The following is an 18,030-nucleotide window of genomic DNA, read 5'->3' on the forward strand; positions in this document are numbered from 1 at the left end:
CCGAATTATATCATTACTCTTAATTAATAATTTACTATTTAATTAATTAATGCAGAAAATAATCTGAGTATTTCCAAGCGACGGCAAACAACATTACCTTGGTTCTGTCCAGCTGCGTAGCATTTGCATATTTTCAGTGTTTAGATCAATTTAAGTGAAATACCCTGTATAGCTAGAAAGCTGCTGCAGACAGAGGAAGGCAAAGGAAAAGAGATAAGAAGAAGGCAGGGAGGTTAACCAGAATCATGTCCGGTTGGCTACCCTACACCGGGGGAAAGGGAAAGGAGGAAAACAAAGATAACAGGGAGAGAGAGGAGGGAAGGAAAGAAGGAAATTGCAGTGAGTTCGCTGACGTGTGTGGCCTTACAGAAATTGCATTTAATAACAGAAAGGGTGCTCTTTCTGCTTCTTTACCTCGTCCCTTGTCCTTTGTTTGCTCTGGTTCTCTAGTTATAAATCATGCACCTACTAGCCTAGAAATTATTCCCTTTAACATATATAGGTGCTTGACCGGAGCGATTCCTTGCGCCTTTCATACAAAGGAGAGAGGGCATGTTTGCACTTTCGGCGTAAAATGTTAACAGAGGGATGGTTACTCGGTCAACTAATTTTTTGGGGGGAACTTCTTTGTTCGTACTGTTCTTCCTGCTCTGCGTGTTCTGCTTAATTCTTTGAGATTTGTCATCTTGCTCTTTCTTTCCTCTTCCTTCCCCTTCTTCCTTCCCCTTCTTCCTATCTTCCATTTCTACGTTTCTGTCTCCTCCTTTCTGAAGCGTTGTGCCCGTTCCGGTGGCAGTTGCCAGCCTGCTCCTCGCTTTCTTTCCTATCTAGTGAATCAATCAATCAATCAATCAATCAATCAATCAATCAATCAATCAATCAATCAATCAATCAATCAATCAATCAATCAATCAATCAATCAATCAATTTCTTTATTAAAGTGCCCAGGAACAACCTCGAGGGTCTTGGCGCTGGCGCACTCGGCAAAACAATTCACAGGAAGAACAATGCAAGCTCACACATACACACGCGCGCACACATAAAAAAAGAACAGTAATTTCGCGAATACAGATTTAAAAAACGGAGCACAAAGTGTGTACACGAAGAGAATACAAAGCAAAAGTGGAGAAACAGAAGAAAGGATTACAGAATGACGGAGCGCACGACAGATATGAGAGTTCTTGTTCAATTCAAATTCCTCTGCATTCTATGTTCATATGTTTTCAAAACAAGTAGTAGTAGTAGTAGTAGTAGTAGTAGTAGTAGTAGTAGTAGTAGTAGTAGTAGTAGTAGTAGTAGTAGTAGTAGTAATAATAATAATAATAATAATAATAATTTTACTAACAAACCTTGCAAGTTCGCCTAAGCCATCACAGTGGCTTCACAGTGGCGAAACCTGACAATCAGCAACGAGACTTAGCCACAAAAACTGACTACATTAGAAAAAAGAAAAAGAAAAAAGAATAAGCGTGACACCGAAACCTAATTGTGGACGATAAAATACAAGGGACAAAAGCAGGTACAAACTGAAGATATGATATATAATGACGCAGATAGGAAAATATGATGCCCATAATCATTCCACGTGTAATTCCTGCACATCACATTACTTTTATTTTCTAATCATGCTCGTGATTTTGGTTTGATTGATAATAATACTAATTGCTGTTCTAATCTATCTATCTATCTATCTATCTATCTATCTATCTATCTATCTATCTATCTATCTATCTATCTATCTATCTATCTATCTATCTATCTATCTATCTATCTATCTATCTATCTATCTATCTATCTATCCTTTTAGAGCACAAACAGCTCTGAAAGACCAGCGTACATGAACTTGAAGTCCCATGGCGCCTGTACATCGCGTTACTTTTATGTTCTAATGATTGTCGTGATTGATTGATTGATTGATTGAGTTTGTTTAAGATTCCAAAACAACACTGGGTGTATGGAGAGATCGCAGTGGAGTCCTCCGTATTAATTTTGACCGCCTGAAGTTCTTTAACGTGCATCTAAATCAAAGATCCTTTGGAAACGTTCGTGTATTGCGCCTCCGTCAAAAATGCGGCAGCCGCGGTCGAGAAATAATCCGCGACTTCGTGCACAGCATGCAAAACGCCTTAGCCACTGCGCCACCACGACGAATATGTTGAGCATGTATGCACAGAGGTTTCCAACAGACGAAACATATGGCGGATTGCAAAGGCAAAAAAAAGCTATACTCGAAGCACACTGCGCTGCCTGACGTCAACTTCTTAATGTTAGGCGCTGCGGAACGATAGAAGCGTAACATTAATGATGTCCTCTTTTATTTTATTATGGAAAAAAAATATCTGGAGCTTTACGTGTCAGAACCACGATATTTGATTATGAAGCCCACCGTAGCGCAGGTCTTCGGATTAATTGAACTCACTCGGAGTTCTTTAACGTGCACCTAAATCTAAGTACGCGAGCGTTTTTTGCATTTCGTCCCCATCGAAATGCGGCCGCCGCGGCCGGGATAGAACCCGTATTTCATTTTGCCGAAGACACTTTCAGAGCGCAGTCATCTCTATAATTTGACATTCCGGGCTCGCCTAAATTGACTTTATATATATATATATATATATATGTATATATATAACACAAGAAACTGCCAGCAATAGCGAGCGCACATTTCATGAGACAGATCAAAGAAGAAAACACAGCCGGTGCAGGTTGGAAAATAACTATCCCACATGCGCACAATTTGATATAAAACAAACTCAAGGTGCATTACAGCAGACGCAAACAAACGTTTGACGCGAAGCACAAAGCGACATGGTTCGCGTACGTTCCTTTCCGTTAAGGAACACTTCTGTCATCCCCAAAGCTTCGCCCGCACAGATAACGGAATGCTGCAGTTATCTAAGCGTTCTGCACGTATCGCAGCCAAGCAGCATGCAACGGACAGGTGTTGATATCAAATGCACACGCGGCTCGCCCAAATGTCACACGACGCAACGTTGCGACCTATATCAGAAACATATTAGCGATATTAGTGCTAAATAAAAACCTTGGATGAGCAGGCGCGCTGACGTCCGCCATCGCCATACGGCTTCACGGTCGTCGGTCGATGCGGCGCGAGGGTGAATACAATATGATGAGACAGAAACGTGGCGCGGTCGTTTCCGAAATCCTGTCAAGGTTCCCGGAGCTATTCCAATCTTGCGCTTATGGGTCGCGGTGAATGGGGGGAGAGGTGGTTTGAGAAGTGGCCAAATGCGCGTTATTAGCCTTTCCAAATGCATTTGCAAGCACCGTACGCGGTTTCCCCTTAGTTTACGCGCCCGCGTGAAGGGCGCTTAGACGCACGTATATCGTAAAACTTGATCGCTCAGTCCTCGGAAGCAGCTTGTGGCAATCCTGCGGTCGACATTCGGGTCTGCGAGCCATTTGGCCACTGTAAAATACCCTCTGTCCGACGTACGCGACAAGACGTTCAGAGACACGCAAGAGTTGCCCTGTTAAACCAACTCTTTTAGAACACAGGGCACCCTCATTGTTTTCATTATCATCAGTCTATATTAAGTCCACTGCAGAAGTACGGTCTCTCTCTGTGACTCTTCCGGAGATCTCCTACTTATCCTGGCCAGCGTCAACCAAACCCATCCTTACACGAGCAAATTTTCTGTTGTCACCACTTCATTCGGATGTCATCACATCGCGTTTCTCTTCCATTAGGGCATCCATCCTATTACTCAGCGCACGTCACCTTTTCTACACGTGACCAAACAAGTAATACAATCCACCTGCGTTTTGTCTGCGCTATCATTTTCAGTGCCTACGGTCGCTGCGAGGTCTTCAACTTCCTTGAAGTTTCTTTGTCACCTTCCGAGTTTCGGCCCCACGGGTAAATTAAAGCTGTCGCAATAACATAACATTAATGGGACGTATTATTTACCTGCGTAAGCAGGTTTATTAAAATGCGAGTCAACGCAGATGAACGCAGCGCGAAGGATGTTGCAATGCACACGAGCCGCGCGCAGCGTATACAACGCAGTCATAATTTGCGGTTAAACCGGAAATAATAAAATGGGACGTACAACCAGCGGGAGAATGGCAACAACGAGAAATAAAAAAAAAAAAACGATTGTTGCTAGTTGGGGTGGTGTCGCTTCAGGAGGTGTTAGCGCCGAACAGCACTGGCCCCATATATATTCTTGATGTATACCGTTCGCTTTGTGCGCTGATTACAGTGCATTGTTTAAAAATCGCCCAGTTTGCCACCTGTCGATGTTGCTGGCTTGGGAGTCACATTATGTGTCCAAGAATTCCTGTTCGCGCATTCCTGTTCTATTTTTTTCCCTACGCTTGCCAGGAACAAGAAAAAGAAAAGAGAAAAGAAAGGGAAAGGAGAAGAACGAGAGCGAGATAACCTTTCGTTTTCTCTCTGCGTTGGCATGTGTTTGCCTTCTGCATCCAAACGAGGTGCTTCGCTGTGCGCAATGTAATGAGCGGGTAGAGACGCTCTGTTGGAAAACGAAGGTAGTGTGGCGAAGACATGCGCGAAGAAGGTGAAATTAGCGCAAATGTATCAAACGCGCCCGAAGTACGTACAACATAGGCAAATGGTCGCTGGTTTCGGTAAGCAAAACAAATCACCCAGCTGTAGTGCACGCTCAGATCAGCGAGCGGGGGCTGGGCGGCCACAAAGGCGCGACCTTTGTTTTCGCTCGGCAGCTCTATATGTTTGCCACCGTAATCTGCGCGCGGCTCGCACTTGTTTCTCACGGGTGTATATCTGCGAACCTTGGAACCCAGTGAGGCTGGCAAACACTGCCAGGGCAACGAAGACGAGGCGCGCTCCGCGGCGTGTGCAGACTGCGCGTCGCGGCTCGGGCGGCGCGCGGCTTGGCTTCATTGCGCCCCCGTACGCAGCAAGCAGGAGTGCGGGGAACGACCGGAACAACGTTGGTGTCGATATGCATACGCCGCCGGCATGTGCCCAAGACGGCGTGTTGTCACGAACGCTAAGAAGTAACGTTTAATCTCAGCGGATTTAACGTGGCACGAGACTTCCTTTACTATCCATCTCAAACAGATACGTTCCAGTCTTTTTAAGGAGTTGAATTTAATATATACACAATAGACAGCTTAAAAGCCGAAGATCACGCTTGACGGATCTGTCCCCGGTGTCGCTTAGTGTTCCGGAAACCCCTGAGGAGGGAACGGACCGGCAGAGGCGGCATTTGGGAAAAATAAACCAGGAGGGAGCTTTTTCCTGCATGGTATGCAGAGAGGCGGAGTACTTCAAAACAGAAAATCCCCCGCTAAGCAACCCAACTTGTAGATAACATTTTGTTGATTGTTCTCTGGCGAATCTGCAAGTTATTTATGCATATATGTTTATGAATTAAAATTTTATCTAGACCACTGATAGCGGACGGGGACAGAATGTTAAATTCAATTCTGGGGTTTCACGTGCCAGAACCACGATAGTGAAGAGAATGTTCAAACAAGCAACTCGCACATAGTTGGTTAAATGGCAATTGATGGTGTACAGTACATACATATAAGGAGGTTGTAGCATCTAATCTTTGATTGGCCCTCGGGCGGCTAAAGGAACGCACCGATTCAGAGTAGTGGACAAAGTCGCGCTGGGCACAAACTTTGTGGGCTCGGGGCCCGTCTTGTATGGAAATATCGCCATGGTGCGCCGACATTATTTATTTATTTATTTATTTATTTATTTATTTATTTATTTATTTATTTATTAAACATTTAAAACGCGGAAAAGGCAATTTCAGCAGGTGATGGACAAAAATACAAATTTAAAGATGCATAAGTATAGCACACCCTGCGACTCGAGCGCTCTTGCATAAATAAATATGCTTGTATAGGTGTGAGGTGCACCATGATGGTGGTGGTAATAATGAACCAAGTTTGCCAGCGTTTGCCCGGGCCAGGCACCGTTAGCATCAAGCCGTACTACATCTAGCTGGCTCATGAGATCATTGCTCTGCGAAATGTCTAGCAGCAGACGTGCCACCGATCGCCATTTCATCATGAAAAGATGAGTTCGGACAGGTTTTGGGGGAACGTTGACATCTCTGCCAATGCGTTGAAAAACACACATCGTCCAGAGCGACAGGCTGTGAAGTCGCTGCTAAATGAGCACCGTCCCCACCAGCATTCAGTGCGCAAACATGGGTAGAAGAGGCACAACCTATACATTGAATGACCATGCTGGTTCGCGAACCAATATAAAATCCATCGCGCGGCCTGTTCGAGAGATCTATAGCCTCCGTTCTGTTGGGCATGATTGATGTGCAGGGGACAGAATATGGGAGGCGTGTGTTCGTAGCTGTAGTTTTATAGCTACTTCGCGAGAGATAATAATCTATGGAGGATGAGACTTCGCTCTGGCTGGCCATCAGTACACGTGCATTTCAAGCCCTATACGCGGTGATATCTACACAATAAGCACACGTTCTAACTTCGTTATTATAAATGTCCTGCATGCAGCTACGTCTCTGTTAAGGGCGACTATACACAATGTTTTAATTTAACGTGTCCCAGAACATTGCTTTAATTGGTTAACATGTACATCGATATGCTTATCAAAATGAAAACGAAAAATCTATAGCGGGTTATTTAACGGATTTACGTATTGATACAAGCTACTTCAGTTATAATAGGAAGTTGGGCGACGTTTGGAGAATGTCACTACCTTAATCTTGCTGACACTCATTTTCGCCAACCACATCGTACACGAGTTCGCTAAAGCACTTATGCCTTGAAGCATAACACGATCATCTGCACTGCATGATGTGATAAATAACACAATCGGCGTGATAAAGCTGGACAAAGGAGGATTAAGAAGGTCGTTGATGTAAACCAGGTACAGCACAGGGGCGATATCGAGACCCTGAGCCACTACGCAGTTCGCAATAACAGGCGCTGAAACAATGTCACCCACAATAACCGATTGCTACATGTTATAAAGAATTCTTTGGACAATGCAAGCGTACGTTTAATCACACGAATAGTCATATGTGGCTTCGTTAAGGCACGCCGGCATAAGAAGCACGGTTGGACGTCATTGAGAGCTCAACGAATAAAGCGTCAACCTGATTCGAGAAATGAATAAGGTCGGCAACGGCCCAAACGGTGGACTCACAGGAGCGTCCTCGTTGCAAGCCACGTTGATTATGAGGTTGTTGGAATAGTTTTGCACGGTGCTGTAAAAAGCATGCTCGATAAGCTTGCATGGCATCAATTGGCATTACCGTAACAAGTGTGTTCATGCTCGCACTACGGGAATAACGCATTCGCTTGAAGACTAAATGTACTCAGGATTTGTACGCATTGTTGCCGAGTTTTGAGGCGCTGCAACCGGGCATTTTGCGCGTTTTCTTTAACGCGTTTAAAAAATAAAATGCCATAAAGGTGTCTTCGTTTGCTGTTGCGGCTCAAATGCTGAGTATGTGTTACCACACAGGAAACTATTCCAAAGCACGATCGAGAAAGAATGTTGATGATTTTATCTGTGCAAAGGGAAAGTGAAGATATAGGAACCTCAGCATATAGGGCGACGAAGGTGGTCCTAAATATAAATGCAGGGTATAGGCCCATTTTATTTTACGAAAATTGAAAGCTCTTCGGGACAATTAGAAGCTGAGAATTTGGTGGGAGCAGCCAGCATTCACATGTGATATATTCTAGCTTGTACGATTTAAAATCTATAAATGTAGATTCGAAGAAACGGGTAATACAGGTGTTCGTGATTCTTGCAGACAAAATGTCGATCCTGCCGAAATGCTTTTTTTTTTTTTTTTTGCTGTTTTACGTCTTGCAAGTCCCTCGAACAGTGAGTTGATTGCAGTATACTGCCGGACATGAAGAAAGTGGGGTTTTTTTTTTCTTTATTATTTTTCCCGTTCTCCAGGACGGTTTCAGATTATATACTTTTGGTGCGCCCTGGTTGTTGGATGCGGGCAGCTCGATGCGGTCAAAAGCTTACATGACAGTGTCATATGTCATAGGAACACATACGTTCATTTCGTATGTGAACACAGCGCCCGTCTTGTATGTGTCCCTTCCATCTTCGTGTTTAGCGCGTTTATATGAAAACTGTCAAGATGAACTAACTCGCCCATACCAAAGTAGCATTGATACTTTCGTACTTTCGATATACCGCGATTCCCTTTCGTAAAATGCCATCGGCAGTGATTATTGTGTGATAGCTGGAATATGTCAACGAGGACTGATTGAATGCGGGACCATTGGCCATATTACTTTTGGCTTATGGGAGACGCCGACTTGGGTTGGAACACAAGCATTTTTCTCAATCTTTCGGGGAGTATAGAGTCAAGTTAGCATTCTCGTGAAACGCCGAATGCGTCTGTACAATTACTTTCACGCATAAGAATGAACCACAGAATACGCTTCGTTCCGGTATCACGATTGATTCACCCTATACTAACAGCCCAGGATTGCGAAACTGTAACACATAATAGAGGGTACATGTGGTGCGGCGGAAACACCACACAAGGGAAAAGAAGGAGAGCTCCGGTCCCGTCTGCTTTCTCGTTTCTTGTCACGTGTTGCGTTTCCCGCACGCCAGGCCGCTATATTATTTACATGTGGCATCGGCCGCTACGAGCGCATCCTGGGTGCCTCAGAAAATGCCGTCGAAATTCCTTAAAGACAGAAAATATGCGATAATCAAGCAATTGCCTCGGGATAGCTTTTACTACAGAGAAATGTGCTTTAAAATGGCTCGAGGTAGTAATTATACAAGTAATTATGAAAATTAGACTAACTTTTGAATCTAAAAAGTAAAACGATATATCACAATGCAAGACTTGAAGCAGGCGCGTTATCCGAGGAGCTCATAGCCAGTTCCAAATATGCGAGAAGCTCACACTGCTTATTGCCTGACCCAATCGTGGTTAATGCTTCAACATTAGAAGCGAGACATAGAAACTCTGCGCCCTTGAAGGCCGCAAATTGCGCGTGCATATGCGACACCAGCTTCTGAAGAACCTCGACAATGTCTGTTGTAGAGGCTAGAAAGTGTGTGCGATCAGAGAAGAGCAACGCTTCTCAGAAGCCACTTTGGCGTAGGGCACACAATGCAAAGAGATAATGGACCGCGCTGAGCGATCTACAGCGTGCGATGTCCTATCGCTTGAGCACAAGGAAGTGGTGCACGGCAGTTATCTGCAACCCGAATGGCCGCATCTCGCGCTGCTCTGTAGAGCGAAAGCAGTAAATGCATGCAAAAGTACAAAAGAAAATTTGCAAGCTGCATGTTCAATGCAATTTCATCCTACACGATTTGAGCGTGAAATACTTGCCTGTGTTGATCCATGCGGCTAAATGCAATAATTAGATGTAACAGCTCTTACCGCACACCACCTGGGTCCCACTACAGAGCGCAAGAAGAAAAAGAAAACAAACAGAGTAGCCAGCGCCGGCAGTGCAAATAGAAAGCACGAGAGCGTTGTAACAAGCAAATGAGTGTAGTTAAAGCTTTCCCGTCGACAAGCACATATGCAGCAGAACTCGGAGCAAGCTGCAAACGTAAATCATATAAAGCCGAAGAAAAATAAAATGCATAGCGAGAAATTCATAGAGTACAGATGATTAATGATAACCCCAACAAAGCCGTGTGCGCCCACTATACGACGAGTAGGTTTTCTTACTACAGAGCTAGAAAAGGTCTCTTCTCAAAAACTGGTGCAGAATTATAGCACGCTGTCTTCACCTCCGTCATTGAACGAACAATAGATCGTCCCCCACGAATTTACATGTTCTGACTCAATTTGTCGAAGAGAGAGAATGAATGCACGCGACATCTCCTCTCGAGCTTTTGAGTATAAGTGAAAGGCGAAGGTTGAATCGAACGCGACACAAAGAAGGACCTTAGCTGTGGGCTTCTCCACGCGTCTTCTTTCAGTCTGAACCGATAAAATCGTATTCCTAGAGGTCCGCTCTATCACGAGACTGCCGAACTAAACATGTAGGATAAAATCTAATTGCATTTAGTTACAGTAGAACGTTGTACGACGCCGTATGTCGATTACAGCCATAGGAGCTTTAATACGAGGGCGAATCAGAAAGTATTTGCCCCTATTTTTTTTAACCAAATTACGGCTGTAAATGCGAAGTCAACACATCCATTCCCAGCAGCGGACCTTTCTTGGACCGGCCCGGCCTTATCTGCCGGTAGCTCCGTGGCATGACGCTGCTGTCAGTTGTTGAAGATGGCGGTTGTGCTTCACACGCCCGCGGCATACGAGCAACGAAGGGCGATTCGTTTTCTATGTAGCAAGGGACGAACACCCATCGAAATCCACAGGGAAATGCAACCCATGTATGGGGAAAGGTATCTCGCTTTGATAAGTGTGAGGTGGTGGTGTTGTGATTCAGGTGCAACGATGAAGTCAAGACAGCAGTTCGACGATGGTTCCACAATCAGCCGGAGGCATTCTACCACATGGACATCGCCAATTTAGTGCTGCGATGGGACAATTAAATGTCTGAACCGGTGTGGGGACTATGTGGAAAAATACTGTAAGGTACGCAGAATAGTACGCTATATTTGTAATTACCTGTACGTACCTTACTTTGGCTAATAAAAAATAGGGGCAAAGACTTTCCGATTCGCCCTTGTAATTATACCAACTTTCGCATTATAGCTCTGCGCAGCCGATAACCCCGGATGTAAGCACATCTTAACTATTCGCAAGGCCCTCACAACACGCTGTAAAAGGGGGAAAGAAGAGCGACGCACTATATTTAACGCCACTGGAGCAGCAATACCAAGACCAGCTGAAGTTACAGACGCTATAGTATCAAATGATGAGGATTTGAGAATGAAAATTCGTGCCCTTCGCACTTTAATAGGTGAAAAGTGACTCCATTCAAGGTATTCTTTCGCTAAGTTAAATGGAGTCTGAGCACAGGTTATATTTCATTGCAGATATCAACAGAATGAATGGCCCGAAAGTGCTCGAAGCCAACTATGACAGCCTGCGCCTGGAAAGTACACGCCAGCTGTTGCTTCGGCGCGTGCCATCGCTTAACAGCGTGGAAAGGAGACCTGGGGTCGTATTATGTAAATGTTATTTTTATTTATCTTTCTTTTGGTCCTTGGTCATGAATAGAACGAAGCCACGCCTTCGTTATCACGGATATCGGCCAGAGTCGCTGCGACGGGTGACAAGACTTGAATAGAATCCACGAGAAAAACTTCTCGCATAACACGGCCTCAGGACAGCCGATCCTTCTGTTTACGATCAAAATCTTAAAAATGAATGAGAAAGGAAAGGAAGGCAATTCAAAATTTCCTCCCTTCGTTTTATGAATGAGTAACATAGTTCGCTCCCGATTGCTGAGTAAAATGTTCTGGATGATATCGTAATGAGTGTCGTCTTACGGTCGGTCAGGTGCAATAATACGACTGGCATTTCTGTTTTCTTGAATACCATTAACGAGCCGATTGATACTATTTGTGGGCAACGTCTTCTGACTGGACTTGCGTTACTCAATTTTACGACGCGGTCCATTGACAATACGCGTCGCCGAACGCGATCATTTAACAAAGATGCGGCGAGTGTTTTGGCGTCCAGAAAATACGACACAAATAGTGCATGCCGTGACGTCAACGCGTGTTCAGAGAAATTCGCAGGCGCACATTGCCCTACGAATATAGTCATCCGGCCATATTTGAAAAAAAAAAAAAAAAATTCATAGCGTGTCACGAAGGCACATCGCAGAACAGAAACAATCCACCAGCGGATAATTACACAAACGTCACATTCACTACCACCACAAGACGTGTTGTCTTAGAATGACTGCTAGCCGGCGTTATACGGACGACGCGTTAACAGTAACAATCGAAGACAAACACACCGAACTTTCTGCTGCTTCAAACATCGCTCAAAAGTCACTCGTCTTGCACACTCACAAACCGGGCGACACAGACTTCGTGCACCACAATAAAACCCTCTGCCAGCATGCGCCTTCCTGTGCGACCGGGTAGCAACATTTTCCTACGAAGCGCGGTCACCGAACGGAGCGCACCCTCGCAGCCCTCGTTTCTGACAAGCAGCACTTGTTCCGTCGAACAGCTGGTGGAGGTTCTCGGTCGACAACGCGACGGACAAGTAGAATAGCGCGGCTTCAGCCGGGTCTCGAGCCGGCAAAAGGCGCCGTCGCGAGACCGTCCGCGAGCGACGGCGACGGCGTCCCTCTGGCCGGCAGCGGACGGACCTTACCTGAACAAAGCGGCTTCTCCTTTCCCTTTCGGTGGCTGCTCCTCCGAGACCGCCTCGCCGTGCCCCCTTCCGTGCACTTGTCTTCGCGCGAAAAGAGCGCCGCGAGTGCGAGGGCGCCCGGCGGCGATGGGGGAAGAGCGATCAGCTTGGGCGCACGCCGCTGCCCGCCCCCTCGCCCCAGAGCGGCAGCCGCAGGACCAAGGTCGCGTGCGCAGGATTGAGGTGAACGGCCATCGGCAACCGCGGCAGGCGCTGCCCGAAGTCGAAGTCGCCAGTAAACCGGAATGGTGTTTCGCGCCGAGCCGTTATCACCGGAGGGCGAGCGCGCGCGTGCGGAAGACGCCATCATCGTTAGACTCCGCCTCGGGATGAGTACGGGGCTCGTAATGGAGCTTCGCGCATGTTGCCATGTGTCTGTCGCAAAAAGGACCGACCGTTTCAATGGATCCCGATGGCCACACCTCACAAGATCTGCGCGGCCTTGCCCTAGCACTTATAACTGCGGCAGTGGCTCTTTTTTTTTCGACCGACGCCTGCCGGGAGGAGAGCGGAGATGACGGCCTTGCTAGAGTTGCTGTACGTCTAGGTCTTGGCGCCGCCCAACGTGATGATGCATTTATTTCCACAGATGTCGCAAGAAAGCAACTAGAAGCCGTGCTCGTGTGGCACCTGCTTTTCAGTTGTAATATATCCATGTGTTTGTTGGCTTCTCATGATGATATGACTAATAAAAATCGGGCCCCTCGGTTAACCCCCTTTCTTCTCGTTTAATCCATGGGGGCTAATAAGTTAGTTATCCGATAATAATAATAATAATAAAGAGAAAGAAAACACAGGCAACGCACACGTTCAGAGAGAGATCCAGTGAATGCACAGGGACGCAGAAAGCGGCGCGCGCGAAACGCTGGCCAGGGTAAGAAGTAATTATTTAATTACAGGAAAGTTTCGACCACCTGGGGCTCTTTAACGTGCACCTAAACCTAAGCAGACGGGTGTTTTCGCATTTCGCCCCCATCGAAATGCGGCCGCTGTGGCCGGGATTCGATCCTGCGACCTCGTGCTCAGCAGCCCAACACCATAGCCACTGAGTTCCGCAGTCCTCCACTACGGCGTGCCTCATAATCATAAAGTGGTTTTGGCACGTAAAAGACCATAATTTAATTAAAGGAAAGAAAAAGCAGACGTCGAAGACAAAGAAACGAGTCATTGGCAGGAAACAGACAGCGAAAGACTTGACCAATTCCGAGACCATGCAGTTATATGAGTTGAGAAAACAACGATGTGTGGCTCAGCGACTGCGCGGAAACCCACATGAACCTAAAATTTGATTTTGCAACGTTTACTTTCCATTAAGAAGTTTAATTCGACGACATGTCTGCTTCTTCAACGATATGTCCCGCCGTGGTTGCTTAGTGGCTATGGTGTTGGACTGCTGAGCACGAGGTCGCGGGATCGAATCCCGGCCACGGCGGCCGCATTTCGATGGGGGCGAAATGCGAAAACACCCGTGTACTTAGGTTTAGGTGCACGTTAAAGAACCCCAGGTGGTCAAAATTTCCGGAGTCCTCCATTACGGCGTGCCTCATAATCAGAAAGTGGTTTTGGCACGTAAAACCCCATAATTTAATTTTTTTTTAACTATATGTGAAGCAGCAAAGTCATGCAATGCGAGGGGCATTCAATAAACATTTCCTTTAACCCACAACTGTAACGCGGTCATAGAAGAAATCTCACACGATGCTTGATGTTCATCTCTATGGTACTCGTCAAGACAGTGAACTCTTTCCAAACTGCCATTATTATTTTACAAGTCTTCAGGCTGAGTAAGGTGAGACCGTGGAGCCAACGAAGTACAGGGATGCTAATAAACGGTTCCTTAACTACTTCTGATAATTCAAAAAACAATCGTGTGCTCCTTTCCGGGCTTTTCCAGTAGTTTCTTCACACGTCGTGACGCCAACAGGGTCATGTACGTGACATCACAAGGGCAAAATCTGTCGATTGGTCCGTTTACAAGAAACATCAATTCCGATCCACCTCATAACAATGTTAGCACTCAATTTAGCAACACTGCTAGATCGGCAGTTCAAATATGTAAATAACTTGGTTGAAACAACCGCGATTACGGTCGACCTCAGTCAGTCATTGATGGGAGCTTTCAGGAGCCGTCAGTCTGTACGTACATCGAAGGTGAACAATGTTTTTTCGTCCTACCGTTGCAGCGATTTACAAGTGCAGTATAGTTGCCTGAGTAACACGGCTCCCAATACAGATAGAAGTAGTGTGAACAGTTAGGGCCTACAACAGAACTGGAAAAGTGACAAAAACGAAACCACCCATACGTTTATGACAATGGAACAAAACACAAAGAAGAGGAAGATGCAAACTAGCTGTTAGGCATTATAAAAAGTAAATCTGGTCTATATATCATTATCCAGTAGAAAAAGAAAAGCATAAGTCGGGGCATTTGGCCGTCCCTATAATGGGTCAAGTCGAGATATGGGGCATTATGTCCCGCTGAATCCGGGACGGCTGGCAACCCTAGTCAGCGCGCTCGGTTCTTTACATGGTTCCTCATTTTTTCTTCTAAATTCTGAATCGTGCCTTTGGGCACATTACAATTATATGTGTATAACATACACACAGATTTGTTTCGAACAGGAAGCCTAATAGGAAAGGTAGAAAAGTCCATGAATACAGTTCAGTAGTGCATGTTGTTGGGCGAGTCGGTCGTACATAGTTAAGCAAGGTGCTACGCAATACAAACATGGACGAGAAGAGCACCTGTCCTTCTGCGGCCGTCCTTACGCTCTTCTTGTCCATGTTTGTAATGAGTAGTACCTTGCTTTAGCACGAATCCAGTGTTTGAAGCTGTGACGGCTTCCTAGTTGAAGGTATGAGAAGAAAGGGGATTAACCGAGGGGCCCGATTTTTATTAATCATATCATGGGAAGCCAACAAACAAAGACACCAAGGAAAACATAGGTGAAGTTAGTTGTACTTACTAATTTAATTAAAGAAATGATAAATTAATGGCAATTAAAGTAGATGAAAAAAAACAATTTGCCGCAGGTGGGGAACGATCCCACGTCTTCGCCTTAAGCGTGCGATGCTCGAACCAATTGAGCTACCGCGGCGCGGTTTCCCCATCTACTTTCTTAGATATTTTTGGTAGCTATGTAATTGATATATTGCGTTTTTTTTTCCTTTCTTCATTTCTTCCTCTCTTTCTTTCTTTTAGTTTTTAAAGCGCGAAGTCGCGGGATCAAATTCTGGCCGCGGCGGCCGCATACCGATGGGCGAGAAATGCAGAAAGCCTCCGTATACCGTGCATTGGACGCACGTTAAAGAACCCCGGATGGTCAAAATTAATCCGGAGTACTCCACTACGGCGTGCCTCATAATCAGATGTTGGTTTAACACGTAAAACGCCAGAATTAATTTTTTTTTAACGCTCACTATAATACAGTTGCATTTTTCAGGAACGAATCACGTCTGCAGTTACATTATTGAAGAGACAAGCTGTAACAGGCGACGCATGCATGGCAGTCTTGGACACTTGAAATTGGCGGGAGCTGGTCGTAACTACGCAACAGCTTCGCGGACGCGCATGTTCAAATAGACAAGCCCGGCCCCGAGTATTTGTTTCCTGATCTTAAAACATGTCGTGCGGCATGTATTTGTCAACACAAGTCAACGCAACATTCTGCATCTCCCGTGGTTTCGCCGTTCCCTGCGGTAGGAGCAATACCACGTCAGAACGATCATGTTCGATGAGTTTTGACATCGCTTTTTCCATTGTCATTCGACACTTTCTTACATTTGTTGGCTAATTTCCCCGTCCAGTGTCCGAAGGTTTGGTGTTGCGCTGCTAAGCACGAGGTCGTGGGATCGAATCCCGGCCTCGGCGGCCTCAATTAGATGGGGGCGAAGTGCGAAAGCACCCGTGTACATTAATCCGGAGTCTCCCACTACGGCGCGCCTCATCGTGGTTTCGGCGCGTAAAGCCCGATAATTTGTATTAATTTAGCCCTTGAAATGTTGTTTATCTTCCCATAAATTTATTTTCGGAATATTCGTCCGTCACCTTCCATCGTTTTCCTTCGCGGACATTAAGAGAGGTGCAGAAAGGTCGCTCAGTGTGCGCGCTAGAGGGGAAGACCACCGTCTTTCCACATTTTAACATAAACATTTCAAGGGCTAAACTAATACAAATTATCGGGCTTTACGCGCCAAAACCACGATCTGATTATGAGGCACGCCGCAGTGGGAGGCTCCGGATTAATGTACACGGGTGCTTTCACACTTCGCCCCCATCTAATTGAGGCCGCCGTGGCCGGGATTCGATCCCACGACCTCGTGCTTAGCAGCGCAACACCAAACCCACTAAGCAACGACGGCGGGTATACATTTCAAGGGCTGCGGAGGACACATTGAAAGAACCGGATCAGCTCGTTGCAGCTGGCCTGGTAAATTGCAGATATACAGTATACTGTATTTCAGCAGTGTTAAAAAGTCAGGAGGAAAGTAACTTAAACGCAATCAATCGTTATTTATTAATTGCACAGTTAATTACGTTCGTGGGGGCAGTAATTGGACACTGTAATTATTTACACTTTTGAATGAAGTAATTGTAATTGGTAACTTTTTTTTCTGTAACGAGTACAAGTCTGGATGCTCCCAAACCGCCGGTTCAGCAGGCCTCTGGTGTCACTTTGACAACAATGGCGTCTCCGCGTCTTACCCAGTAGGCCGCACGCGACACAAATTCCGACCGCATTTCTTGGGCCATTTTTTTTTTTTTTTTGGTTCCGCCGCGATATAGCTTAGTGGCTGTGGCGTTGCGCTGCTGAACATGAGGTCGAGGGTTCGATCCAGGCCGCGGCGGCAGCATTTCGATGGGGGAGCTAAATGCAACATGCAAAAGAAGAAAAAAACACTGTCGTATACTTGCAGCTTCATGAGTATACGTTCAAGTTGTGAGTGGCGTCCTTTTCCTGTCCGGTCGTTTCCTTATTTGTTTTCGCGTCTTTTCCCCCGCTAAAAGAACCGCATGGGGTGAAAATTAATTCGGAGTATCCCAGTACAACGTGCCTTATAATGAGATCGTGGTTCTGGCGCGCAAATCCCCAGAATAGTAATAGTACAAAAAAAAGAAACATCTAATTTCATTATTTGCTCACATGCAGTGAGCTTCCTTTTGCCAGTGCGACTGCGTGCTCCGTTGTTCCACGTAGAGGTTCAGTGGCGGCCTTCAATCGCGACAAGGACGTGTCACTGTTATACGGCATGCAGTCAGTCTCTCGGAATGGCGGATAAGGCTGCACCCTTTTACCGCGGAGGCGGCCGCCACAGATATCTACTGGCCTACTTATTGCGTGGAAGAATTTCCCACTATAGGCTAGAGCTGAAACATCACCAAATTCTTATTATTATAACTATCCGGTTTGAAAGTATTTGTACAATCGACAGAGAGGGAAATAATAAGAGAAGATGCAAGAGCTGGCAACTGCCACCGAAAGGGACACAACGCCTGCCTACTCTTTAGGAAGTATAGAGAATATAAACATAGCACATAGGAAATTGCAAGCACTTCGCTGGAGGCGAAATGCAATAACGCTCGTTCACTTTGATTTAGCTGCACTTTAAAGAACCTCAGGTGGTCAAAATTAAGCCGGAGTCCCTCATCCCGGCGTGCCTCATAATCAGATCGTGGTTCTGGCACGTAAAACAAAGGTAATCTTTTTTTTATTCGTTGCCTGTTAATGTATACCGT

The 18,030-nt window shown here is 45.7% G+C and overlaps 1 protein-coding gene across 1 annotated transcript in view; it reads right to left on the reverse strand.

Annotated features, from left to right (window-relative positions):
- Positions 1-15,077, reverse strand: part of LOC126545622 (uncharacterized) — a 53,629-nt gene extending 38,552 nt beyond the window's left edge. Inside the window, exons 1-2 of the mRNA XM_055077924.1 lie at positions 15,022-15,077; positions 12,255-12,506 (exon numbers count right to left, since the gene is read on the reverse strand). Coding sequence (XP_054933899.1) covers positions 12,255-12,506; positions 15,022-15,077 — 308 coding nt within the window. The remainder of the gene's footprint in view (positions 1-12,254; positions 12,507-15,021) is intronic.
- Between the last annotated feature and the right edge of the window lie 2,953 nt (positions 15,078-18,030).

This window comes from Dermacentor andersoni, chromosome 1 (assembly GCF_023375885.2).
Source record: "Dermacentor andersoni chromosome 1, qqDerAnde1_hic_scaffold, whole genome shotgun sequence".
NCBI classification, from domain to species: domain Eukaryota; kingdom Metazoa; phylum Arthropoda; class Arachnida; order Ixodida; family Ixodidae; genus Dermacentor; species Dermacentor andersoni.